The sequence below is a fragment of the Lutjanus erythropterus genome, chromosome 3 (assembly GCF_056507025.1).
Source record: "Lutjanus erythropterus isolate fLutEry1 chromosome 3, fLutEry1.hap2, whole genome shotgun sequence".
Classification (NCBI taxonomy): domain Eukaryota; kingdom Metazoa; phylum Chordata; class Actinopteri; order Lutjaniformes; family Lutjanidae; genus Lutjanus; species Lutjanus erythropterus.
Window position 1 is genome coordinate 7,359,513 of NC_139319.1, and position 27,766 is coordinate 7,387,278.

Below are 27,766 nucleotides of genomic sequence, written 5' to 3' on the forward strand. Positions count from 1 at the left end.
TGTATTTGCAATGTTTTTGTTATATAATTCTAGACAAACAGCTATTTACACAAATGATTCAAAATGACATCATACTATATGTCAATACACTTAACTCCCCAGACCTGAGAATAACTGCTTAAATATTTGAGGATATTTTATGTGTTTCTACATATAAATGCAAAATAATGTGTACATACATAAACATTTTAACACCTTTCAAAGGAATTGAAAACCAGCCGATACAGAACTGTAATACAGGGTGTGTCAGTACATCATGACATTACTTGTGGTTATGGGTGCACAAGACCACAAGCAGCAGTAATGCTGGGGATATCATACAGAATGCTATAAACTGCCATTATGACATTGTGTAAAACCTTTAATGAAAGATTAAAACTTAAAATATTACAAAACGTCAAGTATAAAGACACATTATACAGCAACAGAAAGTCACATACATATATGTGAATAATAGTCCTATTGGCAAATACATTTATTTATTTTTCAGGTTGTCTGATTAAAGACTTATTTATCATTGTTGAGTTATCATCCAAGCGTCAGTCTGGTGCATCACAGCAGGTAAAATCAGGTTGTTTTTGTCACAACATACTCACTAGCCTCACCCTCCTCAAACTACACAACACAGGATTTAGCCTGGCATGAAGGGGAAACGTAGTGATGATGTTAACATCTTTCAGTCCCCAGTTTCCACTCCCCTGCTCTCCATCGAGATAGAGTGGGCAGTGATAGAGCGGTAACTGTGGCGCAGTTGATGGAGAAGCATGTGCGACCTCGACATCACTGCCATCCTTTAAATGTGAACTTTTATAAGTGAAGGTGTCTCTGGTTGTATTTGTGCTCCTGACTTGAGCCTTGACACAAACAAGGGGCAGCAAGGATGGCTGCAGAGAGACTGTGTCCTGTAGGGCTCCTAGCTGTGTATCCCACGATGCTCCTCTCAGCTCCAGGCCACACAAATACACAGCATCCAAGGGACATGAGGCTGAGTAATTACTATCACCCAGAACCTGGAGGGCAGAAACAACAATCCAGTGTTAATTTTGTTGACAAAAATGTTAATGGTAAGTATTCACTGCTATCCTTTTATTTCATGACTAAATTCTGACAACATAAATTAAAAGAATACAACAAAAATTATGGCGAGTTTGAAGATGACACAAAATATTTGGCTCTGTTTTTGCAGACAACATAAGTTAGATCAGTAATCAGCAGTCTCAAAGCACTAATAAATCTAGAAAGACTGAGTGTATCGTTTCCTTGTGGATTAAAAACGCATGGAGAAACCCAAAGACACCTGAAAACACATCGTTCTGCAGTGTCTCATGATGTAAATACCAGTTACACTGACTGATGTGATAAAATATATGTCAATTCCCTTCTAGGACTAAATTTAATATTAGTATAACCAAAGTTCTGTGTGGATTCGGGGCAGATTGCCTTGCTCCATTAACATATTGTTAAATTTTAACAGATTCAAGCTTGGAGTAAACATCTGCTCCGTCTAATATGTAATTTATTTCTTATGACTGACAAACAGACTAACAGATCCAGCAAACATTTTACCTAATTCTGCATTAATTTTAGCTCAATGTCAAGTGAATAAATATGACACTTCCCTGATAATGCTCATCAGTCTTAAGGACACAGTTTACACATTTTTGTATCGGCTGATTTATTAAATTGTTCTACTGGTTTAACATTATGTTGAATATAACAGAAGACCTCAGTAACATATTAAAGGTCTATATTAGTATAGTAGTATAATAGTAAAGTTTTATCATGTAAGGTTATATGGTGTTTTAATCAGTTATATGATATGAAAGAATGTTTCAGTAACACATTCACAACCTAGATGAATAAACATATACTTCAAGGAACCTCCTGATTGGATTTTTTACAGCCTGCAGAAATACCTATTACAGTATCCTGTCAAAATTACGACTATGTTCCAAAATTGAAAGGCACATTTCAGTATGATTTCCTTATTTGTATTCTTTACCTGAAAATGCAGGGCTATATCACTGATATATTTGCGATTTACTTGGGCAGCCTGTCTCATTACTGCCACCAGAAAGCCTCTGGCATTTTTGAAAGCAGATAGTCGGTAGGCAGCAGGTGGATCTGAACTGTTGACGTGCCAGAGATAAGCACTGAGTAGCTCTGCCCTCCTCTCCAAGCGAGACAAGTCAGTGAGCTTGAGGAGGGAGGCGAAGGTCGGCGTGCTGTATTGAACGGGCTGTTGGAGCTGTGAGAGGAGCGAGGACACCGAATCAATGAGATCATCCCACTCAGACTGCAGGAAGTCACGCAGGGGACTGTGAGAAACAGCTCCTGCATTCATGTTGTCGCTCCTCTGTGAGAGGCAACTCTTCAGAGCCTGCAGTCTGTCTCTGACATGGCTGTAGGCTGGCAGTGTGGTAAGCTGCTTTAGCCGGGCGCACAAATTCCTCGCTGTTCCAAGAGGAGTCTGGGAGGCCCGCAGTAGTATGTTCAAATTCTGGCTATTGATTTTGTTTATATCAGCTGCCACAGCCGCACTGAAGCCCAGCATGAGGGGGTCACTGATGTTGGCTGAATCTTGAAGACCCCGCTCCAAAATCTGCAGCAGTCCTGTCAAATCTGACAACATGAGACATACCCACAATCAATACATTATACTTCTACAGAATGGCTGACAAACACCCACTGTGGCTCTGATGTTTGTACTCCATGATACTTGTTGTTTGTCATGTTGATTCTGAAATTTAGCCTCTGCAATAATGTAGCTCGCTCAACATGAAGGCATCTACTAAATATTTAAAAGACAAGACAGAGTGCCTACATGTACCAAGTTAAATATGAGGCTTTTTAAGACTTTTTAGTTAAATTTAAAGGGACAGTTCACCCAAAAATCAAACCTACCTCAGGCCCATAGTGCTGTTTATCTACCTAGATAGTTCTGGTGTGAGATGCGGAGATTTGTAGACATCAATCATACAGATGTCTGCGTTCTCTCAAATATAATAGGACTCGTAGTACTCAAAGTGCCCCCCAAAAAACATTTTAAAAACTCAAATTCGATCTCTCTTTCCAGATATCATGACCCAGTATAAATAATACCAAAACGAGATAATCAAGATAATCCACAGACCTTGTTTTGAGCAGTTTCACGTAACTACTTTGTTTCTACCACAGAAACTACAGGCCAGAGAACAAATATGTATATCTGATTTTGGGATTTTAGGTGAAATGTCCCTTTAAGGAAATTTTGCAATAAAATGTTAGGACTTTTAAAGGACCTGTATCCGCCCTGTAAGAGTAAAGAAGAAATCTTTGCATGATTCATTTCCTCTCGTTCACTGTCCCATCAGTTAGCTTGTACAACATGCTGTAAGATGTGTACTATACAAAATACAGTAGTATCAGAAAGTGGTTTGGTTACCAAAGTGGCCGGGATTGCTGACAATATTTGAGAGGATGTGTGGTCCACTGTCCAAGAGAGGTGACACCCTGCTGAGGCACATCTTGGCAACGCTCTCCACAACCTCCAAATCTGCAGAGTCTTGTACATGACCGCCATGCACTACATTGACTATGAATGAGAAGCACAATGAGGTTAAAGAATTCTGAAACAGAGGGACAGATTTATCTGCTAAAATAAATAGCACTAGAGAGAGGAAAAATATGTATTTTTGATTTCAGGGTGAACTGTCCCTTTAATGCTGCCTCACCTGCTATATACTGCAAAGCCTTACTCTTGTCATGGCAGAGACTAGTGATGCAAATGTGTGCATCCACCAAAGCTTGGAGGTCGTCCTGACTCCTTCAAAACAGAAAAAGTCCACATGCACAACCATAAATGTCTTAATCCACCATTTGTAAAATATACCTTGTTTTTTTACTGAGACACTCTACATAGATAAGACAGGAAAATGAACAAATATTTTACAAAGAGACAACAGTTCCTCTGTATCATAACTGTAGTATTCAGTGTGCGAGCCCGTTTCCTCACCAACTGTAGATTCTCCCTTGTCCTAAGTATTTATAGGTCTGTCTCTGCAGTAACACAGAGTGGAAGACGGCACAGTGTAGAAGGAGCTCCATGTTGTCTGCTGTGACGCCTGATGTTGATTGACACTGTATGATGGACACCACCTGTCTCAAGGAACAGTTCAGCTCCTCTTTGAGATCCCAGGGAGAGTCACAGACCAGAGGCAGGGCACACGTCCGCACTGCCGCTGTTTTATAATAAAAATATTAATCCTCATTAAAATCATCATCATTATTACAACTGAGCACAACAAAGACAAATAAAGGTTATTGTTTTACTTAAAGCAATAAATAACATCACTTGGGAACAACTATAAATGCCATTACTGAGAAAGAAAAGTAAAGATTGCACCTATTTGTGTCTATTTTACTGCTAAACACATATTTTCTGCTCTTTGTTTGTGGCAGGTCATGATTAGACCAAAACTCAATACTGAATAACTAGAAATGAATAATAAGAAATACTGATTCATCCCTTGGACTGCAGCTATGATGTCTGACCTTGAAAGGTAGAATTGGATGGAGCTATAATGGCAGTATAATAGATCTACTATCTACCTGGTATGGAGCATGATGCATATTCTTGATTTATAAACCAAAATCTGAAGCACGGGTGAATCAGGCTTCGCTCCTCTGCGTGATAGGTAGGTAGGAAGGCAGGCAGGCAGTTAAGTAGACACATAAATAGAAAGAAAAGACCTGTAAGAATGTGTTAATGACAACAAATAATAAAAAAGCAATTTACAGATTTTTTATGGACCACCTACCTCTCAAAGAAGAGATCAACCAACGGACGCGAGCCACTACTTTATCATCCCATTGTTCCAACAGGTGACAACTGTTAAAAACCAACCAATGGCCTTCTTTAACAGCTTTGTCCAGCACTGAGAGAATGACTTCTGTCTCACACAGAGCCCCAAGAGAAATGACTTTCACCTGAACCTACATAAAGATATTCATGAAGAAAAACATCAAGCACTGAATTAATGTTTATTCAACCATAATATAGAAGCACCACCTTTGTTTTGCCTCCATTTTTCATGCATTGAACAAAAACAAAATCACAGACTTCTTCCATGAACACAAGAGGTTTTCATCTCTCAAATATTGGTCATAAATTTCAATCAAAGACCAGAGACCAGTTTTTTCCAGGAGGGCCTTGATACTGGCCCTTACTCTAACCAATCACTTCTCAAGCCAAACCTTTTGTGTGCCTAGAAGAAGTCTCAGATTCTTTACTTCATCTCATGAAAAATGGAAGCAAAATGTTGCATTTATATTCTGTTAGTTACTTGATCCTTGATCCTATTTAACTATTAAGCTGAAACAAAATTAAACTGTGTGTGTTACCTCTTTTGTTTCTGCTACACAGTGGGCCAATTTGTTTATTAAGTGAAGAGGCTGAATGCTTGTCCGCTTATCTCCTCTTGAATTGGGAAGTGTGAGGATGATGGGTCCTTCATGTTTGACAAGATATCGTGAGAGGGTCTCTGGGTTCCCAGTGTGAGGCGCCTCATTCTCTCCTGTCTGTCCAGGCAGGAAGGGGTGGTAGACAGCCATACTATCAGCTAGTTCCTCCAGGCAATCTGGGAGCAGGGTCTTCCAGAGGAGAGCCCGCTGTAGCAGGGATAGATGGGAGTGAGAGCGACAGGGAACAGACCCTACTACAGAGGAAGAAGGCAAGTGCAGGTACTCCTGCCACTGCTTGGGGCAAGCTGAAAGAGAGGCAATCAGCCCTCTGAAGGTTGGAATCTTCTCCAGGCAGAGGAGCTCTGGATGGACGTGAGGTGGTATCCAGCTGGGCAGAGCATTACTGGACTGGGATTCAGTGGGAGGAAGTGAAAAGGGTTTCACCTCAGGGTCTTGAAGGCCCCGGAGGAAAGCCATCCTCTCAGCCTCAGGGCAGAGCTGGTTGTGCTGGAGCAGAGCCAGAGACACCAGCAGCTTCAGAACAGTGAAATGGCTCTTGATGAGACAAGGCCTGTATTGCACCAGCAGCTGGGCTACAATCCGGTTTGTGACCTCTGGTACAATGCTCTCCGGCACTTTCCCACCGATATATGACACTAATGGCCTGCCCTTCAGAATAAAGGCCTCTTGCATAACTGTGATGAAGCCATGCAAGGAAAAGTAGTATGCAGGGGAAAGACGGGACACCTCCTGCAGCGCCTGGTATAGGGCAGCAGCCAGCCTCATTAATTGCCGGGGCATGACCAGCAGGGACTCATGGTACTCCAGCTCCCCACTCAGCGGCTGGATCTCAGACTGCAGTTTCCTCTTGGCTTCTTGAAAAACAGCCACGCGGGGAAGAAAATCAGGGTCCAGCAGCAGTGAGGTGTTACACTGCAGGATGTAGTCCATTAGAGCATCCTAAGACAAGATTGTATACAGACAACTGATGAATATAACTGACAAGACAGCATTTAGATAATGACATGAATTACCAGCTTGCAAAACTCAAGTACCCTTTGAAAAATATTTTTAAAAGGTATCTTAGCGACAAATGTATGATCCTGAGACTCCATGGGCTCCAATTGACAAAGTGATTATGGCACAAAATTAGGAGGAAAACTGACAATGACAGCTGCCATGGAAACAAACACGACTGACAGCAAGTGGTGCTATCATTTCATCAGGTGAAAGAACGGTTGATGTTGATGACTGACTCATTCATTTATTATCTGAAATGATGTAAATGCCAAAGAAATTAACCATGTCCATGCCACAATAAACAAAGTTTGTCATTCATTTCTACAATTATGCTAAATGTCAGAGGCCCAAACTGCAAGTTGCAGATTGGATCGTTGATACTTTGCAAATCATACGGTTTTGTTAAAGAGAAAGGAGGCCCACTGAATAAAGGCCCCACACTGATTTCATTTTCCTTCACTGAATCATATGAGGCTAAATAACTAATAGAAACAGTATTTGCTCAATATGATGGTTAAATGGTGGTCTCGTCACCTCTTCTGAGACCAGTTTCTCCTGCAGCGACTGTTTGACATTCTGGAACTGCAAGTGATGAGTCAGCAGCTCTTTACATTCACACTGCAGCAGCTGTGTCAGCATCAGCTCCTGGATCTCTTCTGAGCTCAGAGAGAGGTCAACCACACGTACCTGAGCCAAGATAGATGGGTGGATCTCTAAGGAACAAAAGCAAGAATACCTAGTGAGTTGCTGCATTCATATAAGTTAGAAGAGCTCAATTCAAAAATATCCAGTGTGTCTACCTCACTACTTTCTATTTTTAGATATCCCATGTTAGGAACTAACTCTATGCACAGAGTAATACAAACAAACATCGGTATGCTGTCTTAATACTGAGTGTCATTATGATCTGTGAGAAGTTATAAGTATGCCTCTGTATCAGCTACAAATTTAATCTAATCAACAAGACAATCTCCTGTACATTTATTGGACTGGGGTGGCTGCACTTAATTTGCAAGAAAAAAATGCCCAGAAAGTGGCTTTAACAGAATAGTTGTGTTGACTCTGTGTTGACTTCTTACCACTGCTAAGCAGTTGGACAGGCAGGTGGGTGCTGAGGAAGAGGCAGAATTCAGGGTGGGTTGGCTGATCATGCTGTTTTAACCCTGGAAGGCAACATCCAGCACGGTGTGCCAATATAGCCAGAAACTGTGGACTGGGAGTCGCACGTTCCAAATGAGTAACCAAGACTCTCAAACCTGCAAAACATAAGTGTAGAATGACTTATGGCTGAAAAAGGACACTTTAATTTAGAAACTACACAAAACTGGGTACCAGAGCAACTTTTACATAATGTAAAACCAAGTTTTCTGCATTATTTTTCACTTGTCTAACATCTTTTAATTCACCATTCTCTGCAGCCTGGCCCAGTTTGTCCAGCAGCTCTGGATCATCAGCACAAACCACCATTTCACACTCTGCCTCCTTCTCAAGCGTGACATTCTCTCCTGCAGAACAGAAGCTTTACAGTTTAGAATTCACACAGGTCTTAAAGTGTTTTTCTGTATAAATAAAGAAGGGTAAAAGAAACAGCTAATACAATCACAGTAAAGTCGGTACTTTAGGGTTTTATGGCAAAAGAAAAGTTTTGGGGAGTTTACTTATATTTTCTAGTATTTTGTAGACTAAAAGGTTAATTGATTAGTGGTGCCTGTTATCTCCAATTCTAAAGGATATGACATAATTGTGATTTGGATGTAAGGGGATTTAAACGACACAGGCTACAATATATGGGCAAATCCCAGCAAATATATAAATCTGAGAACGTACCTGTGATGAGCCAGCTTTGAGAGCTTATATCTAGATGTTGCTGGGTATCTGCCAGTAGAGGCCAGCACTGAACCCAAGTACTTCTGCAGCCCCACAGCAGCAAATTCACAACCATTCTGGCAGATGGAGCATCCCGGATCATACCTAATGCTTGACCCAGAGGCAGCTGCAGGCTCTCAGACACAAGGATGGGAAAACCAAGAGGGGGATGAGAAGGTTCAGCATCAGAGTGTGTAAACAAGGAGGTTCTGGGGTCCTTGGGGTTTACGTTGATGCTTCCTGTCTCACACAGCTCCCTCCACTTGCTCAGGAGTTCTGTGCGCACATCAGGCCCAAAAGGGCCTAAGTAGGCGATGATTGCAGCCAGAATAAGGGCATCTCCTAGTATGGTCTGGTTATTTAACTCTGCCTCCTGAAGGGAAAATAAAGAAAAGCATATTAATTTAAAATATTAATATGATTGAGTGGCATGTTTAAGTGACATATACAGTATATTCAAAGATTCTGTGTTACCTGAGCAGCAGCTCTCCAGTCTCTGACATGTGTCTCCAACTGTGCTGCAGCTATAGAAGCTTCTCTTTCTTTGCTCTCAGCTGTGCGCAACTCCAGCAGTTGCTCCTCCAACTCTTTTTGTACCAATTGTAGCTGAAGCTCGACATCTTTTAGATGATGGTGTACATCCTCCATGTGCTGCCTGGTCAGGTACAGTTGACATCGTGTCTCTTTAACCAGGACCTCCAATTGCTGCTTGACCAACACTTGGTGTTGTATACAGCAGCACTCATACATAGCCTGGACCCACCGACACAAGGATTCACAGGCCTTGCTCACCTCTCGCACAGACTCTGGCACAAACTGGGGACTGTGAACTATTTGGTCAAGCTGCTGTAGCTGTTCATTTGTCACAGTGAAGCGGTCAAAAAATTGCAATTCCTAGGAGAAATATTATTGTATTCAGTTATTATCAAACCTTTATTTAACCAGGAGCATCCCATTTCCTGTCAGCAGTGTTTGTTTCACTGAGACCCAGCAAGACATTCAGTAGCACAAACAAAAAATTAAAGACTGAAACACAACAGTAGACAAAATACTATAAGCAAGCCTTGAAAACTCACATTTCAAAGAGAAATTTCTAGAACTCAGTGGTGTAACCAGGATAAGTTAAAACACCGAATCTGCCTTTAATTCTGTCAATATGGACAAGATACATCCTCTGACTATGAAGTCACTCAGCAGGATTGGACAATGGGACAGAAATACCATTAAGATTTGCTTAGCAAGAAGGCAATCCCAAAACAGCCTCTTATGCTACTGTTTGCCATTACTAAACGACTGCTAACCATTACAAACTCATGCATGACATCGCCGTATTATTGTTGTTATTTCAATATAAATATTTTTTCCACATACCTGGAAAAAGTTAGATTGTCCAAGAAGCTGTTTAGCACTCTCCCAGCCTGGTGGACAATTAAACAGCAAACAAATGGCATCCATGATCTTCACCACTCCATCGGGTGGATCTCTGTAGTGGCGCACCTCCTCCAAGTCAGATTGATTCAGACAGTTAAGAATCTCGAGGCCAGACTGGAACACAGGTTTCACCTGAAAAAAAAAGAATTTAAAACATACTTCATTTGATGTGACACTTCTATTAAATGTTTGAAACTGTTCTGATGCAGAACTTTTTGATGTCAAGAATGTGGGCCTTCCCTCAGACAAAGCTTGGAAACCCCCCCCTCTAAGGGATTTGACCACCCAATGTTCAAACAGCCATAGATACATCTAATTAGGTGATTTATATAATGTGATCTGTTCAAAACTGTGTTGGGCTTCTTCTAAGTATTATAAATTTATCATCTGTATGATTTTCAATGCAGATTAAAAAAAAAAACAAAAAAAAAACAGGAAATCTGTTTACCTGATTCTGAGCATAATCAATTTGCTCTTCCAGCTGATACAGCTCGTTCTCCTCTGCCACATATGTCTCCTGGACTTCCTCAAGCAGGCCTCTCTGGTAATCTACAGCACTGAGGAGCTCTTTCTCTTGCTGTAGAGTGGAGAGAAGATATCTAAATTTGTAATCTTCACATAAAATATAGTGTTTTAAGGGAAATATTACTGAATATTAACTGCAATATTAACTAAGGTACAAATGTAGGGTCATAATCTCTTCTTTAAAAATTAGATGCCAAAAAAGTAACTGTAATATTTTCTCCGGTGTGCAGCATGTTCCACTGCCTCCATAAGGCTCTGAAGTACACTGGATATATTGCTTACAATGCTGTTTTAAATCATTTTTGACTGTAGTGAAAAATAACCCCTTGTTGTACAGAAACTGTTGCAGTCAATACTGCTGCAACCCTATAGAGAATATTGATCCCACTTAAACTGCATACGCTGAATTGCTCTACGATACCTGCTGTGTCTCAGCAACCTTCTTTTGCAGTCTTATTAAGTGCTGTTTGTACTGTGCAGTGGTGTTGTTCATGGCATCCAAACGAGACAGAACAGCGGCAACTCTGCAAAAAAAATCCAACCATTACTGTAGACCAGCATGTGTATTTCTGTTTTATTTTAAAAAGAAATACCAAAGCTTCAAGAAAATATTATTTAGAGCTATACAGTCTAGTGCAATCGAATTAAACAGCTGTGCAACAAACACTATGTGAAGGTTAACCGGTTTAATTTTGTTTCAGATACTGTTCAGGATATAGTTTGTGGTGCAGCTGTGTTGGATTACTTGATAATTTTCAGTGTAACTAATATTTTTCATGTTAACTGTTTCTAGCATGTACAGAATAAATCTAATCAGATAAAGCTAGCTCACAGAAATATAATCACAAATGTATTGGTATATACACCGCAGCACATTAATATACTGAAGACAGAGAAAGAGGAAATATTTATGCCCATCTACTGGTTTAAGAACAACAACCTGTCAGCTTGGCTCTGCCGCTGCTTGTGCAGATGGCTGTAGAGGTTATCAAAGTGGGCAATGAATTCCACATAAGTCTGAGGGCTGAAAGGCTGAGCCCTAAGAAGGACAGAAGCATATTGACAAGCAGATTGATGGATGCCTGCCATAGCAATAGAAAGGCTGTCCACTGAATCTTCTCTCCCCGCTGAATAAAAAGAAAAGGAAAAAGGGCATGTCTTAGTAGAGCCAAGCCAAGGAAATAACGCTGCCTGTAAAATGTGGTAAAAAAATTATGTGACTATAGAGTAACTTTGGTGGTGTGACTCACTTTTGTGGGGACTGGATTTGAGGCATTGAGCTGCAGCTTCCGCTAAAGACTGATTGGACCAAGGCTGGTAAACTTCCACACAGCAACTGAAGCTCAGGGCCTTGGTCAGTTGTGCCTAAATCAAAAATAACGCAAAGTCATTCATTAAGTTCTACAATTTAACATTACATTAGAAATCTAACATACTAAATGGTACAACTTACACTCTGCATACAAAACCCAAATATCACATCAGTAGAATTGTCCTGGTACCAGAATTTTAAACATTGACACAATATTAGTATAAAAGAAACTATACTCGATACAGCAACAAAAAGAAAAGAACTGAACTGAGTTCTTCAATGAGCACTTAGATCTACTAATATTAACAGATCATGCATTGTTATTGAAAACGTACTGAACTATCAATACTTAACCACAGTCCAATTGTAGCCCATTTTGTTGAGTATACACAGTCCTAACTTGAATGCAGAACATGGGGACTGCACTGTAATGTACTGTACTGTACTGTAATCAAGGGCTGGTACTGTAAGTATCAAATGTGTAAGAACATGTCTTGGGCTGATTTACTTACTGGTCTGAAAAGTGGAGTGTTTTATTACGGCATACAGACACAGTGGTTCAATGACAAGCGTTGTAATTCAAAGAAAACACTTACAATCCATCCAGGAGCTCCACCATTGTTGGCAAGTATCGCTATGCTGTCTGGCATGGTGGAGGGAAGCAACAGGAACACATGTACCTTTCTGTGGATTTGTCTCAAGATCCTTTGTTTAAAAAATAGAGAAAGAAAGAAACAGAACAAATATGGTTTACAATATACTCACATTTTCGATTTCAAATATTTATTATTAGTAGTCAGATGCTTTCCTATAAGGCCATTCTTGTACATTATGCTATATCACCATGCCCATTAGTTCTACTACAGTATGCATGAGTGTCATGATGAATGTCCACATCAGGTAAAGGTATATTAGCATACATTTTTGATAATGACTACCTACTGTCTATAAGTTAGGCCTAAACAATGTGGCAAACTAACACTAACAATTTAATTAAGTCTTATGCTCTTACCTCTCAAACATCCAACTGTCCATAAGATGTCTTCTTGAGTTCTTCACAGCAGTCTCTCTCGAAACAACACTTTTCAACTCTTCATCTGTGTAGAGCCCCGGGTAGGTTCTGAGGGCCATTGCTACCAACAGTTCTTCTCTGGCAGATTGGCTGATTCCTTCATGGACCAGTATGATGACATTAACTCCATCCACTTTTGTTCGATTCCCGGCCTCTTTTAGGATTTCATGCAACTTATTCTCATTACCAGGATGCACCTCCATCAAATGGTAGCCCGTTACAAAGGCAGCTAAACGCACAGTGGTTTTACGGCCTGTGCCTCTGTCTGAGCTAATGAGCACTCCGTGACCTCCAGGTATGAGCAACGCCCTGAGGATATGTAGCAGCTGACTCACCCTCTGTTTGTGTACAATACATCTGGATGTAATGTTATATTCATTATCAACTTTGTCTTCCTCTTTTCTGTTAATGAATGCACACAGCTCCTGTAGTAGCACATCAAGGTCTTGATCCTGATAAGACCAGCTGTGTTTAAAATTGTGTTGCTGATTCATTGACTTGGGTGCCTCAGAGAGTTCAGGTCCATAAGCAAGCGTAGCAATTATGCCCTCCATATGCTGAAGAATCTGGGGTTGCAGCGGCTGAGTTTCCTGGCCTGCCTCTTCTAAGCAGTTATTTTCAGAAAGAGGGTCAGTCAATGTCTGTCCTTTCTTCAGGTCTGACTGGTCAGCTGGTTTTGACTCTTCAGGCAGATTTAGTCTATCTAGACTCTGACCTACTGGCTCACAGGTGCCTGTTGTGTCCTCGAGCTGTGTGGGATTAGCAAGGCTTGTGACAGTGGATGGGTCTTCTAATCCCAGAGGCTGGGTTTCATCAACCAGTGGAATTCCATAGTGTGTTGTTGCTGTCTTGGCTATGAGTGACACAAGAGTTTTGCTTTCAGCTTCTGAGCATAACCTGTCACTGAAGGTACGCAGGCACTCATGCATCCAGAGATGTGCTATATTCAGAACTGATGCTGCAGGCCTGGGCAGGATTGGAAGGAAGCCTGATGGTGAATTCTCCTTTTTCTGCATTGTCCCTGTGTTTAGGACATCAGGCTGCCACAGATACATCCCCTGAAACACCTTCCAAAGGTCATGATGGGAAAATATGAAATAGGGCCTCTGCACAGTAGGCTGGAATTGGTCACATACTGCATGATATAGGCTTTTAGTTGCAGTGATGATGCAACGTGCCATGTCCTCCCCACTCTGCTTCAGCGGCATGTCTTTAAGCCAGATTTTCAGCCGGGAAGAATGGATAGACAGTATAACGTCCATAGATAGGCTAGGGAGCACAAAGACGGAGAACAGGCGTGAGAGCCTGGACGAAATCACATTTCTGCGGTGATCACCCAATCCAAACACACAACAGGTAGCCACGTAGCTGATGGTTTCAGATCTCAATGACTTGAAGTTGTAGTTATCAAATGTTAGAATCTCTCCTTTTGAAATACTCTGTCGTAGTGTCTCTAGAGCTGCAGATGTCTTCCCATAGACATCTATCAACAGGAAGACAAATATTATATAATAAAGCTTCACACGGTGCAAAATCAGATAAAATGTATTATTAGTTCTTCATGAGGTACATTTTCTTACTCACCACAGGGGGCTTCATGCAAGTCATCCACAAAAAGAAACAGTCCCAGCTGTTTTGTCATGGCACCCATAGTATTTTTACAGTTCTTCAGGCAGCTGATGTTACTCAGTATAGTGCGCAGGTCTCTGGAGCTCAGGAGTGGACTGGCTGGGAGGCTAATTTGGGGCTTGTGAAAACTCAGCAAAGTTTTGCAGACAGTGGTTTTTCCAGAACTGGCTTCTCCTGCGAGTAACACTGGCTGGTTGCCCTCCAACATGAGGCTCAGGAGATAGGTATGTTTCTCATACTATGTAAACAGATTAAAGATATCTGTTAGTGAAAACGCAATGATCACAACATTTATGTACTTTGACTACAATGGACAGAATGTTAAGGACAAACCTTGGGTGTGATGGAATTTGTCAACAGTGTGTTCTTGGGGCATATCCTGCTGTTGATGTTGAAAAAGTGTTCAAACACACTCTCTTCATCAGGAACCACAATTTTGTACCGGCAAGTAAACAGGATATGACGGGCTAGTAAGTCGAACTGTGGCCAGTGTCTGAAGTAAAGACACAAAATACAGGAAGACAATGAGTGACTGATATTCATTTCAGGGGCTTTTTATTAAAAAGTGGTTAGATAGGCAACTAGTGATGACAAAATACTCAATTATTTGTATAAATACATGCAAATAAAGATTTTTCAAAGATTATCTTACAGAGGATGCAGATGCCCACCAAATCCCCAAATATAAGCAACAAGAAAAAGGTTCCTTGGCAGCAGCTCTTGTTTCATGTCGGGATCTGAGCTTAGAGGTGTATCTAGTGGGAGAAAACAGTGATACAACATTACTAAAAGTAAAGTCATGACCTCAACTAGTCTGTAGTATATGACAAGGTTATATGTTGATGTGCAATGGTTAAATCTCTTTTGTCTATGTGTGGTATTGCCTCACCTTTTTCAGCATCCTTCACAAAATGCTGTAATAGGGCACGTAGGATTCGAACAGATGAAGTAATTTCTTGCAGTCCATACGTGAGGCTTTTGGAAGATTCTCCATTATTGATTGCAGAGGTCAAACCCTTTTGCTTGATCAAATTAAGTGTGCTAGAGAAAAGGTCTTCAGCCAGACGATTCCATATTTTCAAGGTTCCTTGATCCAGTTTGTGTTCAAAAGAAAGAGCATACATTTCACTCTTCCACACAGCCTTCCACAGATCAGTGCCTGTGAAATAAACAAGACTGCAACAGGTCACTGCAGAAGGACTTGCATCACGTAGGTCAGTGATCTCCATCAGCAGCTTGAGGTGTGATTGGGATGGCAGCATTTCACCTGATGGCAGGCACAGAAATGGGTCCTCAGGACTGCAAAGTGTGGTTAAGTAATCTAACCAGCCAGGCTGCCCCACAGGCTCCCCATCCATTACCAGCCACTTCACTATTGGTGTCTGATTACTTTTCTTGTCACAGATTGTAGAACCTTTTGGTTCTCGTCGTTCAGAATCTCTCAGCACCTTTGCAATAGCTCCATCTTGCCATCCTCTCTTTTCGCAGAAGCAGCCAAATGCCTCTTCTTGGGACATGGCGTTAGGAAATAAGACCACGGTGTCAACAGAGTCCCAGGTTGAAGCAGAAATGTGTGGCTCTGCCTGTGGGGTATCTTCTTCAATCCTACTTTCAAACACATATTCCGCAGTCTTGGCAGCCAGACTACTGAGTGCTCCAGCTAGAGCACAGTAACAGGATGTCTTTCCACTACCAGAGGGGCCTATAAGCATAACTGCCTGAGAGAATTTCATTGTCTGGTAGAGCGTAAGAGCCTTGCTAATTATTTCACTGTCAGAGTCAAAGTATTTCCTTTGTAACTCTTCTGTAACTGCAACTTTAAGTTGGTACTTTTCTTCTTCCTCAAAGTATTGTTGGAAAAGAGGAAACTGGCAGGCTATAGGGAATGTGTCCTTGAAAATGTTGTAGAACTGTGAGGCTTGCTTGTGCTCATAAAGAACAGGTAATAAGACAGAAAGAATTGCTTTCACAATGGCTGTCTCCTCCATCAATGCCTGTACAATTGACAAGTGAGAAGTGTGCAACCTCGAATGCTTTTCATTTTCTCTTCCATCCTTCTCAACAACTCTGCCTGTCACATTTTGTGAAGTCGTAAGATCAGTTTGTTCTGCAGACGACTGTTGAGCCTCATCCAAATCTTCTCGTTGCCTTACACTTTGTTGCAAGTGTACTTCAGAGGCGGAGATGATCTTTTGCAAGATAGTAAGATAGCAGCTCTGATCATCAGTGATGAAATCAGGCAGACAGTGGGAATCTTTGGCCAAGCTGATGAGGGACACCAGACGTTGACTTAAAGACATGGCCTCTGAGAAACCAATGGAAGCCAGTATTACTTCAGCAATGATTCTGTAATCTGGATGGGTTAACGCAATGGGTCTAGTTGCATATTGCAGACTCTCTGGAACCCCAGATGTATACCCCTTTGATGAGATGACAACACATCCATAGCTTAGGTTGGCAGAAATGCTTTTCCCGGCAAGTACCACATGGCATTCTGGATCAGTGACACCATCAGTAGTCCTTTTCTTTGGATCCTCACTCACCATTTGATTGTTATTACTTGTTAACTCAGAGAAGGACTGGTGAATGTCCACTAGATGCTGCCCCAGTAGTGTCAGAACCCCTTGCGTTAGTAAGTCCACAGAGTCCAGCAGAAGCCATGCTCCAGTCTGAAGGGCGCCCAACAGCATCCGCTGAACAACACCAGGGCTTGTGTTTGGACAACACTTCATACTGACAACCTGCCGCCCCAGAGCTTTCCCTAACTGGACCACAGTCTTTTTCTTTCCAGACATGCGTGGTCCACTCAGAAACCCACATCTGTAGTTTGTCAGAGCAAGGAGAATCCCCAATGATGCCCGATCTGTGGACGGCGTATGCACCATCACCCAATCTTCTGGACCAAAATACTCATAATCATATTGGAGTCGATGGCCCAAAACATCCACGTAACATGTTTGATCATCATTGACTTTCAGACTGGAATCTTCTGAGTTGATGTGATACTTCATCAAACTCAGCCACTCAAAAGACGACTGCAGATGTGCATGCTGTACCTCCATGAGTCGAGACAGCTGCTGTGCATGATGTATTGTAAGTTGTACCAAAGCTCGCAGACATATCATCTGATACTTAGAAACCAGAGATTCACTTTTAGCCCCTGTGGCTCCATCCCTTATGAAACAGCCAAGGTTTTTAAGTTTCACAGAGCTGTACGTCATTATGTTGCTCAACTTCACTGGGCTTAATTCTTGGAAAGCTTGTTGAACAACTTTGCACCACACTGCCTCCTCAACCACAAGCAGACACTGAAGAGGATATTGAGATAAGAGATCCAGTGTGGATAGTAGAATTTTCCTCCTGTCAGCAATGTGGCGCAGGATGTCTCCAGTTTTCTTATCAAATGCCAAATCTTGAATGGATGGTTCAAGCTGGTTTTGCACAATAGCACATTGTTTCATGAGCTGTACTGTTGTCAATTTCAATTGTTCCTCGAATACACAAAGCCAAATCGGGACATTGAGATTTAGCTCCAAGGGAGACAGAAAGGAAATATGCTCCTGGAGGCTGCCAAAAATTCCCAGTACCTTCATCTGTCTGTGGCTTTGAGATGAAGCCTCACAGTTATTTACATCTCTTGTATTAAATGGTATTTTACAATCCGTCTCAAGCCACTGTACCCCTTTAAAGCATTTGCGTACAACGTGTTGCAGTGTGAAAGGTGTTGGGGGAAAGGAGAGTACTTGTATGACTTCCCTGTCACTCAAGAACAAGAGTCTTTGAAACTGTTTACAAAGGATGTGTAAGAGATCCATCGTCTGGTTGGCAATACCCTCCATTGTAGACAAACCATCAGTAAGAATCTGGCAAAGGCTATTGCCATGGAATCTGTCATTTGTCTTCTTGGAATGAACAAAGTTCAACACATGAGGGTCATTTGAAATAGAGTGGATAATTTCCTTAAATGTCTTATCAACTGGTTGGAATTGCTCCAACTGTGGAAAGAAGAAAAAAATCAGCATTTATTTCATATGTAAGGCAATGTCAGCAAAGCTCTGAAATTGACCACTTTTATAGCAATACAAGTTTAATTGTGATGACAAGGGGACATACCAAATCCATTCTCTGAACACTTGAGTTTTCATGGAACAGTTTGGTCAGAAAGGTCCATATTTGTTGGTATCTTTCAAATAAATAAAGCAGCTTCCCTATTAATATTAAAAGGGAAATGGAAAGCAAAGGAAAATACAGTGTTCATACTGTTCCTGCACTTGGTAGCAAATTTATTTTCTTTATTTCTTTTTTTTTTTCTGAATATCCACCTTACCAAGGTCTTGTAGTGATTGCACCCAGTCTTCCATCTGCAGCCTGAATTCCACACTGTGTGGGGAGTTCAACATGGTGGATAGAGTCATCAAATCATTTTCTGTCTCAGCCAAATGTAGATCCAGATCTGAGTGAGAAAACACGGGACATCCCACTGTCATCCCACCCACTTTTAGGAAAATTATTGCTTTTATGCATTTTTTCTCAAGCAACAGAGCCAAAGCAGTAACTCCTTGCAATAAATACAACAATATCTGTTTTATTAATTTGCTCGTTTGTTATTCAGTCTCACCAATAATGGTGAATCTTGCATCATAAGAGGAATGTTGACAGGCAGTTTGGAGATTTGAGACTGTGGGCTTCACCGTCTCTGTTAATCCATGTTGTGGCTCACAATGCTGGCAGACTGGGAGAGTCAATTCATCCAGCTGGAAGAGTCTGGCTTCCCATCCCTGTCGAAGCTTTTGGAAAGTCTGGTCCATGTTACACTCTGCTTGTGCATCCCTGCATATCTGACAGAATAAAAGGTACCACAAGTAAAATTATTTATCATGTTTTTTCATTATTGAGCCTATTTTCACCCGTTTCTTGATTTTAGTAGTACAGCTATAACATATATATAATAAGGAATATCTCTTCTGCTCTCACCTTGGTAATCAGTTCCTGGGCAACTTCAAGTTGAGACATCAGTTCAGCTACAGTCACCTTCTTCTCTGGGACATACAGTAGACCCACGCCTGCCAGACAGAAAGTGTTTTGATCATTTCAGATATTCTGTTGTTATATGCATGTGTTATTTTATGGGCACGTCTGACCTTCAAAAATAGCTTTCCAGTGGTTATGCTTGAGAGTGGGGCTCTGCAGCTTGGCCAACACTGCAAGCTGATGGCTTATGCTTTCCAGCATTCGTAAAGTCTCCTGCAGTATGGCATCATGGGACGGTATGACACTTGTTAGTGATAGAGCCTGCTCCTTCCACTCTGCAATTTTCCCTTGAGCTTGTGACACCACAACCTGACAGCAAAATATTTCAAAAGACTGGTTGGCTTAATTCACATACGGTAATAGCTTAGGGTTTTTTTTTATAATTAAAAAAACAAAATATTCTAACTTTCATAACACAAAATAGATTATAAGCACTGCTTAGCATCTCTGCATTTATTTATCATGAGATAGACTGTGCTTTTCAATACCAGTTCTTATTATTAGATTTCATTATTTCGCAAAAGAAATGTAAGAAGGCAATCCATTAAGAAGAGAGCAAATTCAAGTTCAAACAAATTTTAAACCATTTATACATTTGTCATCATCAAGAATGCATACAAATAATGACTCATTTTATCATCCTGTTAAAAAGAAGAAAGAGAACCATTTAACAATGTACCTCACTGAAAAGCAGCTGTTTCCATTCTTCTATCCATGTTGTGTACTCAGCTATCAGCTTCCACAACTCTTTACAGGCTTTGACTTTCTTGACATCTGTTGTCAAAATGGTCAAATCCACTGAGCGATCTAATGGGAGGCAATAAAACATAACACTCTGATAAGATTAGAATTCTTGTAACTACATAATATAACAGTTTTTCCCAGAGTTTTATATATAATACCAAAATATTTTTTTTTGCTGTGAAACTTTTTTTCCAAGTTCAAAAGTATTTTTTTCAAGCCTAAAAATAATTTCTATCCATATTTTGTATCATCTCACCTTGTAGGTTTTGATTGTTCTTATTAAGTTGTTCCAACTTTGCACTGAGATTGTCCACATGTGCACACATGTGGTTCAGTGCGGAGACCATCTCTTCTGCATTCTGGGTTGGGTCAATGAAAGGTCCAGATGTAGTTTTAGAGACCACATTTTTAAGGTCATAGACCAAAAATGAGAACATTGTGTCCACTGCATTAGCCATTGAAGGGAGACGGTGGCACACAATGCTATCTGCTTGTTTCAAGAGGGGAATAAAGCAATCCCACATAGCAGTCATCTAAATATAGAGCACAAACAGAAGGACACACATTGCACTGTAAGAAAGGTATAACTGAGATGTGATCACCTGCCATGTTCCAAAACAATGCATGAAACTGAGATATACAACTATAATGTGGTTATTAATAGCATCATTTACACGGTTATGGCTGCAAACCTTTTCTTCCAAAGCCAGCTCCTGTTCAGTCATCTTCCTATAGTTCATGCAGAGTGTGTCCTGGAGTGAGTGAATGTACTCCAAATGTTTCTGTGTATCAGACAACATTTTCACAGACTCCCTGACCTGAAGAAAGATGACATGTTTGTCATCAATTTTACAAGTTTATCATCGCAAAACAACTTATGTTTAATCACTGATCTAAAATGTATCTCCTGGCCTATTTGTCACTATATAACTTAAATTTTGTTGATTGTAGGTTTTAGTTCAAATCTGAAAAAGCCAGGTAGTTTAAGTGCTTAGTGAGAGTTTCAAGTCCCTTAGACCCTTGAATGATGTCAAGTGAAAGACGTTGCTTTTTTTGGTCAAACAACGGTGACATGTATGATAGCAGAGTTGATTTTGGGATCAGAAATCATCAGAAATATCTGATATCAGGTGGGTAAAATCTCTCTAGGCTACAGAGTATTAAATATTCAGTACATGCTGACCTGCTGGGAAAGGCTAAGGACTGAGCAACGTGCCTGCAAGTTGGATAAGCTAGCTGGGTGCCAATCAGGTGAAATACAAACAAACCATAAACTCTAAGTCTGACTTGAAACTACATTTTCAAAGTTTTAACTACTCGCCATCACAATAGTACTGACTCATGCTACAAGTACGCAAAAGTGTTCTTCAAAATCGTTCTTTAAATAACAGCACTGACGACCTTAATGTACTATGCATCACCTGATAGTTCTGATAATGGAATCTAAATTCAGAACACATTTGCTCTGACAAAGCAGAGCCCTTGGGATGAATAATTAAATTAAAGTGATTGTGTGACCAAAAGAGGAGTCTCAAAGGATCTGAATCTTCCATTTACAAACTCTGTAAAGGTAGAGCAGGGGTATTACCTTTTTATGAGATCTTTTTCTTATCCTATGGGATGATTTTTCTCTTTTGCATAATCGCTAATCTACTTTTCTTTCTATTATATGTTTTTCTTCTTTTACACCAGGTAAGGTTGAAACAGTTTCTGTACCATAAGAACATAATTTGAGAGGTCGTGTAAGTCTTGGGGCTCTGGCTTCAGTTCAGCAATAGCCCTCTCCAAGTCTGATGTGACACTTTCTGAGTGCAGGTTTATCTGCTCAACAAGCTGCACTTGCACCTCCTCCTCAATGAACTTCAGTCGATGCCCTTGAAAAACAAATGGAAAAAGTATTAAAGCATTCAGCTCAAAGACAAGAAAGCAACTCATCAACTGACTATACAGTTTAACATTTTTCAAAGCCAAAGGCAACAAAAGCCTTTCATTTCTTTTAGACCACGCGTTCTTGAAGTAACACTGCAGAGGTGATCTAGCTACTTGAGAGCAGACATACCTAGATTTTCCTTTATGCGGGTGCAGTGTATGATGAACAGGTGGTTGGAGGTACAGATTGATGAGGGAGCTGTGTCGATTCTTTCTGTCCAGTGGCGTATCTTCTTTATGTGTTCCTCATACAGTAAAGCAGGCTGACCCAGCATGGATTCCAAAGAGGCTCGACTCCACTGGCTAATGAACAAATGGATGTCCATCAACCATGAGTAGCTCTCACACAGCTGCTGGATTTCTAGTTCAGCTTCCTGTACAGATATATTTTCAGAAAAGTTAAAAATATGCACTGTCCCTATCAAATACAGCAATAAACTAAACAGTGAGAACCTCAAAAAACATGAGGGCATGCAAATTCTTTGACATGACAATTGGCTAGTGTTTTATTTGAAAGTGACGGTCTTGCCTGCATGATCTGCGCCTGCTCTTTCTCAACTTGTTTTGTTACATCATTGACGCTGATCTGCCACTCCAGCTGCCTCTTTGGGAGGGGATAGTAGCAGCCATGCACCCTGTTGCCCTGCACCATCAGCGATATCTTTTTCGGCAGGGTCAGCCAGCGAGATGACAGGTCATTAAGCAATTGCCAGCAGCAATACTTTCTGCGACCAGTCTTTCCATCACTGCTCTTATTCTTCCCTGGTAACATGGACACTCAAAATAATAACAAGTCTTCCAACTGTTTATAAAATTAATGACAAAAATACAACTAATCTGATTTTGTGACGATCTTGGTCACCAGAAGCTCAAATCAAGTGAAATCATAGTAGTGGAACTGGAGGATCAGCAACAATTTCAATACAAACCTGTAACAGTAGGATGTTCAGTGCAACTGAAGTCAGAGGAGAAATCCCGAGCCAAACCAGAGCTGCTGCTGATCTCCAGGAACAATCCACAAGTGTCACACATCTACCAGAGAAAAAATGTGTTGTGAGGCTGGAGATAAAGTCATGATAGAAACACTGTTCAGAATTATAACAACACTGCTTGAATGAACAGATGCAATGAACATAACATATTAAATATAATGCAAGTATTAATCCTACATATGCGTTAGATTGGTCTTAGTGAATATGGTGTTCTCGGTGACGCTGTAGAGCAAACTTAATATAAATTATTTTAAGTATATTGTTTTGGAGATATTCATACTTATTTTCTGTGCTTGACATTTCAGTGTGTTTTGGTAATCCAGTCATTCTACAGATGCAACCACTTTTATGTTCACGGCATGCTTGGATTATGAATTGAAATATTATGTTCTAATTTCCAATTGTCACAAATATGAGGCACATTTCCAGTGACATTAATGCTGTCCAGTGCCCACACTGCCCAACTGTGTAAATGTGTAAAAATGTGTAAATTACCTGAATTATAGAGTCACCAACAGTCAGGAGTGCTTCACTCACTGCTTCTTGGAACAGATGTATCGGTGGGTCCACAGTCAGCTGACTGCTGGCACTGAAACACAGCTCAGTGTGGAAGAGAGAGCACTGCTGAGATTTCTTCCTCTATCAATCAAAGATACATCATACACCATCAATACAGCATTCATTTGAATAAATGTGAATAAAATTTAACTCCTCCATTCTTTTATGTAGAAGTGGTGCTTCATAGTAATTCAGGTTTTGTATCCACAGCTCTCCTAGTATTAGCTCAACAGCAGTTTGCAACAGAGCTCTGAAAATATTGTATTTTAAAGATAAAGGTGACAAGATTATTATGTATTTAGTCAACATTTGTTTCTACCAGGAAGGTTTTTGTTCATGTAGCATGACACTGCTACATAATTGGAGTTAATACATGCTGTCTTGTCACCTTCAAAACACTGCTGAGAAAAGAGATGACATCTTGTCGCATGACCGTGACGAGACTCTGCACAATCATTTGATTGAAGAGAGAAGCAAAGTTGCCCAATCTCTGCAAGATGCCTTCAGACCGTGCCAACTCTTTCTTCAGCTCCTGCTGGTGAGCCAGATGACGGTGAATGGGTTCATAGCTTTGATTTGGCCTGTTAGCATATTCCATGTGCTGCTGCAGGTCCTTGTGTGCCTTGTAGCTGCCCTCCTTCACCTGGGGATAAAATAACATCATACATTCATGCTTCCTAGACAACTGACCACATTTCAATCTATTTCAGAAATGAACGGGCTTCTTTCTCAGATGAAACTGTTATTTTCCATGCTCTGAAATAGGTGAACCAATGAAGAAAATATCTAATGCGGTGTATCAGTAAAGCTATTCATCACACCTTGACACAGGTGTGAGTTTGTCATTGTTTTTGTTATGTCAGAAAAGAAAAACTGTACCGCATTGAGGATGCCAGCTCGAAACTGTGATAACTTCTCCAACATCTGCAAACACTCTTGATTCATGGTTATCAGTACATTCTTGAATTCCAGCAGCGTGTAGGTTTTGGATTCCTCCTGGGGCAGCCGGTGCGTCCCGTTCAGTTCTTCAATCATTCTGTCAGAGAAACAGTATCATGTTTTTGTGTCGAAATGATTAATGGGGACAACAACTTTTTAAACTGGTCCAATATTCAGGGAGAGTGCAGTCAGCACAAGTAAAAGTAAGCCACAATGTAATCCCTCCAGTCAACTCCACACCATCAAAGTACGTCCACTGAAAGTGCTTGTTTTTGCCACTGACAGGCTCAGATTGTTATTATTGTTATTTTAAGTGTCTGACAACATTATGGAAATGTCACTAGAGAGGGATATGTTTGAAAAGAGTAAGATATGTTTTTTTTAAATCAGAAACAGCTGTGTTATTGCTCTTGCCGAACAAACAAGACTCCCATAACAAAACTGAAGTTTTAACATTGCCAATATCATCATCATGTAAAGTCAACAAAAACAAAATAAAACTCACAAAAAAACGTCTTGGTTTGTCTTTCCACTGCTCCAACAATCACCAGCTCTTGTTTGTTCAAAATAAACCCTTATTTCGCCATGCTAGGTGTGAAAATTTTCTGGCTCCGCATGCCCGTTTTTCCCCGCTGCTTCTCTGAAATCCGCCCCCTCTCTTGTTCCTCTCCTGATATTTCCACATCTTAATAGAGTGAATTAAGGGTTTATTTAGACTAAACCAGAGTTGGCAATTATTAGAGCACTGGAAATACGAGCCAAGAAGTTTTTAGGGAGCTTTTTTTTCTGCCAAGTATGAATGACGATGAGGTTGACTGTAAAATTAGCATTTTGTAAAGGGAGTCTGGTTAGTTTGGCGTGGACATTAAGAGAGCTGTGTCAAGTTAAACAAAATATAATCCTACTCTAAAAGAAGGTATATCTTTGTAGTGATCCTTTCCATCATTTTGTCAGACATTTGGAATAACAATCTGAGCCTGAGTAAACACATGGACATACTTTGATGGTGCGCAGTTACCCAGAGAGATTACATTGTGCATGTAGCTTAGTTTTGCTTCTCCCAGCTGCAGCAGTCTCCCTAAATACTGGACAAATTTCAAAATATGTTGCCCTCATTAGTCACTTAGACACAAAAACTTGGAAAATAGAAAAATAGATCCAGGTAGAAAAATACCAAAGTTAGTCTTTAAAGATCAACATCTGTCCCATCTAACAGTTAATGGTCAGGTCCAAAATTGGCTACAAGTTCATTAAGTATTACACCAAAATAAACAGTTTAACTTATATTGATTGATTTGCATATGAATGTGACTCACCCAATCAGCAGAAAAAGAGCATTTCTGAACTGGGGTACAGCTATTACCAGCATATCCTGCAGATCCTGACACCTGCGCTGGAAAAATATCCTGCGCACATTTCTATGCCACCTGGCACAAAAAAAAACACACCAAGCAGACAAAGCATGAAGATATAAAACCAAACAAAAAAAAGATATAGAGAGCATGGCTCGATGTTTGTTTGTATTTACCTGGTGAAAGCTTTCCGCAGTCTAAAGTCCCTGAAAAATGAGATCTCCTGTAAAGCTGTCCACAACGTAGACTCTCTGTGCCAATCTGCCAGACTGACAAGCCCACCATAACCCCTCTCTGTCACATGTAGTACAGTATCAGGGGAGAAGATGTAGTGCTCAGAACCAGCTTCACTAGACTGGACCACTTGCAGGTCATAGGGTCTGAAAACAAAGCAGACATATCACTGTGCACTTACAATATTATTGTGTGCATCCCAGCAGAATTAAATTTCTACATAATAACATAAACAGGAGTCTGAAATTAAAGTGTGCTCCATAACCTTATTTAAGTGTAAAGTGTACCTGTAAGAGTCCCCATCCACTTCTTTCAGGTAATAAAGCTCCAGTTCTCCCAGGTCTCTTTTCTTGGCAAGGATATGAACTACCTCTGTGCCAGTGAGAGGAACTTTATTTGGTTTGATCGTTTTCCCATTTTTCACAGTAGTTATGTTTTTGTCCTCACATGTTGTGACTTTTATGAATTCTTCTTTCCCTGTAACACTGGAACAATAAAACAAAGTACACAACAGAACATTTCATTCATGAATCGAATTGTGTGGGGAGTAAATGTCAACAGCTAAATCTGTCAGTTCGTTATGGAATTTTGGTAAGTGAAAAACCTGTGTTATAATATACAGGGATAAAACTATATAAATATTCAATTTCAGCAGACATTGCATCAAAAGTCCTATTACAAAGTATTATCAATGCATACCTCATCATGCTCATTTTTCTTAAGTGGTGTGATGACAGAATTGTGTTTAGGTCATAAATTAGGACAAATATTCACATTATTTGCAAAAGAAATCATTGTTAATATTTTGTTAGATATTGCTATCACATTATGAGTCAGTTTTATTGGGAATGTTAATTTTGCATATCATTTTCATTGAAAAAAAAAAAAAAAATGATGATATGATTGTTGCTGAGGTCTGTACCAAAAAGGCATGGTCCCATTTTCAGCACCACAATGCTTTATTTATCATGATATGTTATGACGCATTTTACCTTTTTACCTTAAAAATTGCAGTTTCAACAGTTTGGATACTCCACTTGGCCATATAGCGATGTTAATAATATTTTGATTAATTGTTCAGGTCCACACATCAATTAAATTAGGGATGATACTCTTACCCAAAACTTTAAAGTCGAACCAGATCAAATGGATGAATTAAATGATTATTCCACGTACCTCAGTGCTGTCGATGCATCAGCAGTTCTGACAGGGATGTCGGTCCCTAATGCTGAGGCCATTTGTCGAGGACCTTCTCTCCGTTTTGTGTCACTTATGGCTCTTCCAGTTCCTACTTGGGCTCTAAGACGTGGGAGTTCCACCACTGATAAAGGTCTGCCAGAGGGGACATCTCTGAGGACAAGGGTACGGCTGAACAGACGCTTGGCCACAAAGGCTGCGGAGAGAGAAGGTGGCTCCTGACATAGAGGTGGTAAAGTCACTTCAGGAGACTGGGCCTTTTTCTTAACCTTGGATGCAGGCCTAATATTGTCTTTACCACAGGTCTGAGAAGATCCATCATGGGATCTTTTCTCTGAATGGGCAGCGAACATGCTGCTGCTGCTTCTATAAACACCATTAGCGGGGTTAGGTAGCAGAAACTTTGTCTTGCCAACTTCACTCTGAAATTTCTGCAAGAAAAGACAAAAACATAATGTAAACTTGTACTGTGAATCACCATTATATCATGCTA

At 40.4% G+C, this 27,766-nt stretch overlaps 2 protein-coding genes across 4 annotated transcripts in view; both read right to left on the minus strand.

Annotated features, from left to right (window-relative positions):
- Nucleotides 1–27,766, minus strand: part of LOC146329569 (extracellular serine/threonine protein kinase FAM20C-like) — a 42,623-nt gene that overhangs the window by 2,131 nt on the left and 12,726 nt on the right. The window lies entirely within an intron of this gene.
- On the minus strand, nt 244–27,626 carry dnhd1 (dynein heavy chain domain 1). Of its 3 annotated transcripts, XM_084712326.1 has the most exons (45): nt 27,253–27,626; nt 26,364–26,561; nt 26,019–26,222; nt 25,807–25,917; nt 24,431–24,587; nt 23,940–24,194; nt 23,489–23,632; nt 22,931–23,033; nt 22,531–22,763; nt 22,132–22,375; nt 21,789–21,946; nt 20,765–20,890; nt 20,329–20,605; nt 20,008–20,135; nt 19,439–19,637; nt 19,272–19,360; nt 18,916–19,135; nt 18,625–18,750; nt 18,411–18,505; nt 17,930–18,292; nt 15,145–17,884; nt 14,950–15,040; nt 14,631–14,790; nt 14,253–14,535; nt 13,438–14,151; nt 12,609–13,401; nt 12,193–12,301; nt 11,535–11,649; nt 11,225–11,411; nt 10,706–10,808; nt 10,208–10,336; nt 9,700–9,891; nt 8,803–9,222; nt 8,290–8,701; nt 7,869–7,967; nt 7,542–7,718; nt 6,997–7,175; nt 5,383–6,402; nt 4,800–4,974; nt 4,591–4,665; nt 3,995–4,220; nt 3,714–3,805; nt 3,425–3,574; nt 2,003–2,622; nt 244–1,010 (listed from the first exon to the last, which is right to left on the minus strand). In XM_084712326.1, the coding sequence occupies exons 1-45, from the start codon at nt 27,624–27,626 to the stop codon at nt 582–584; spliced, it is 13,494 nt and encodes a 4,497-aa protein (XP_084568452.1). In that variant the 3' UTR covers nt 244–581. The 3 variants fall into 3 exon arrangements, with proteins under 3 accessions (XP_084568452.1, XP_084568444.1, XP_084568436.1); XM_084712318.1 differs by having other exon boundaries at nt 4,800–4,968; nt 12,609–14,151; nt 14,950–15,039; nt 15,126–18,292; XM_084712310.1 differs by having other exon boundaries at nt 4,591–4,655; nt 4,793–4,974; nt 12,609–14,151; nt 14,950–15,039; nt 15,126–18,292.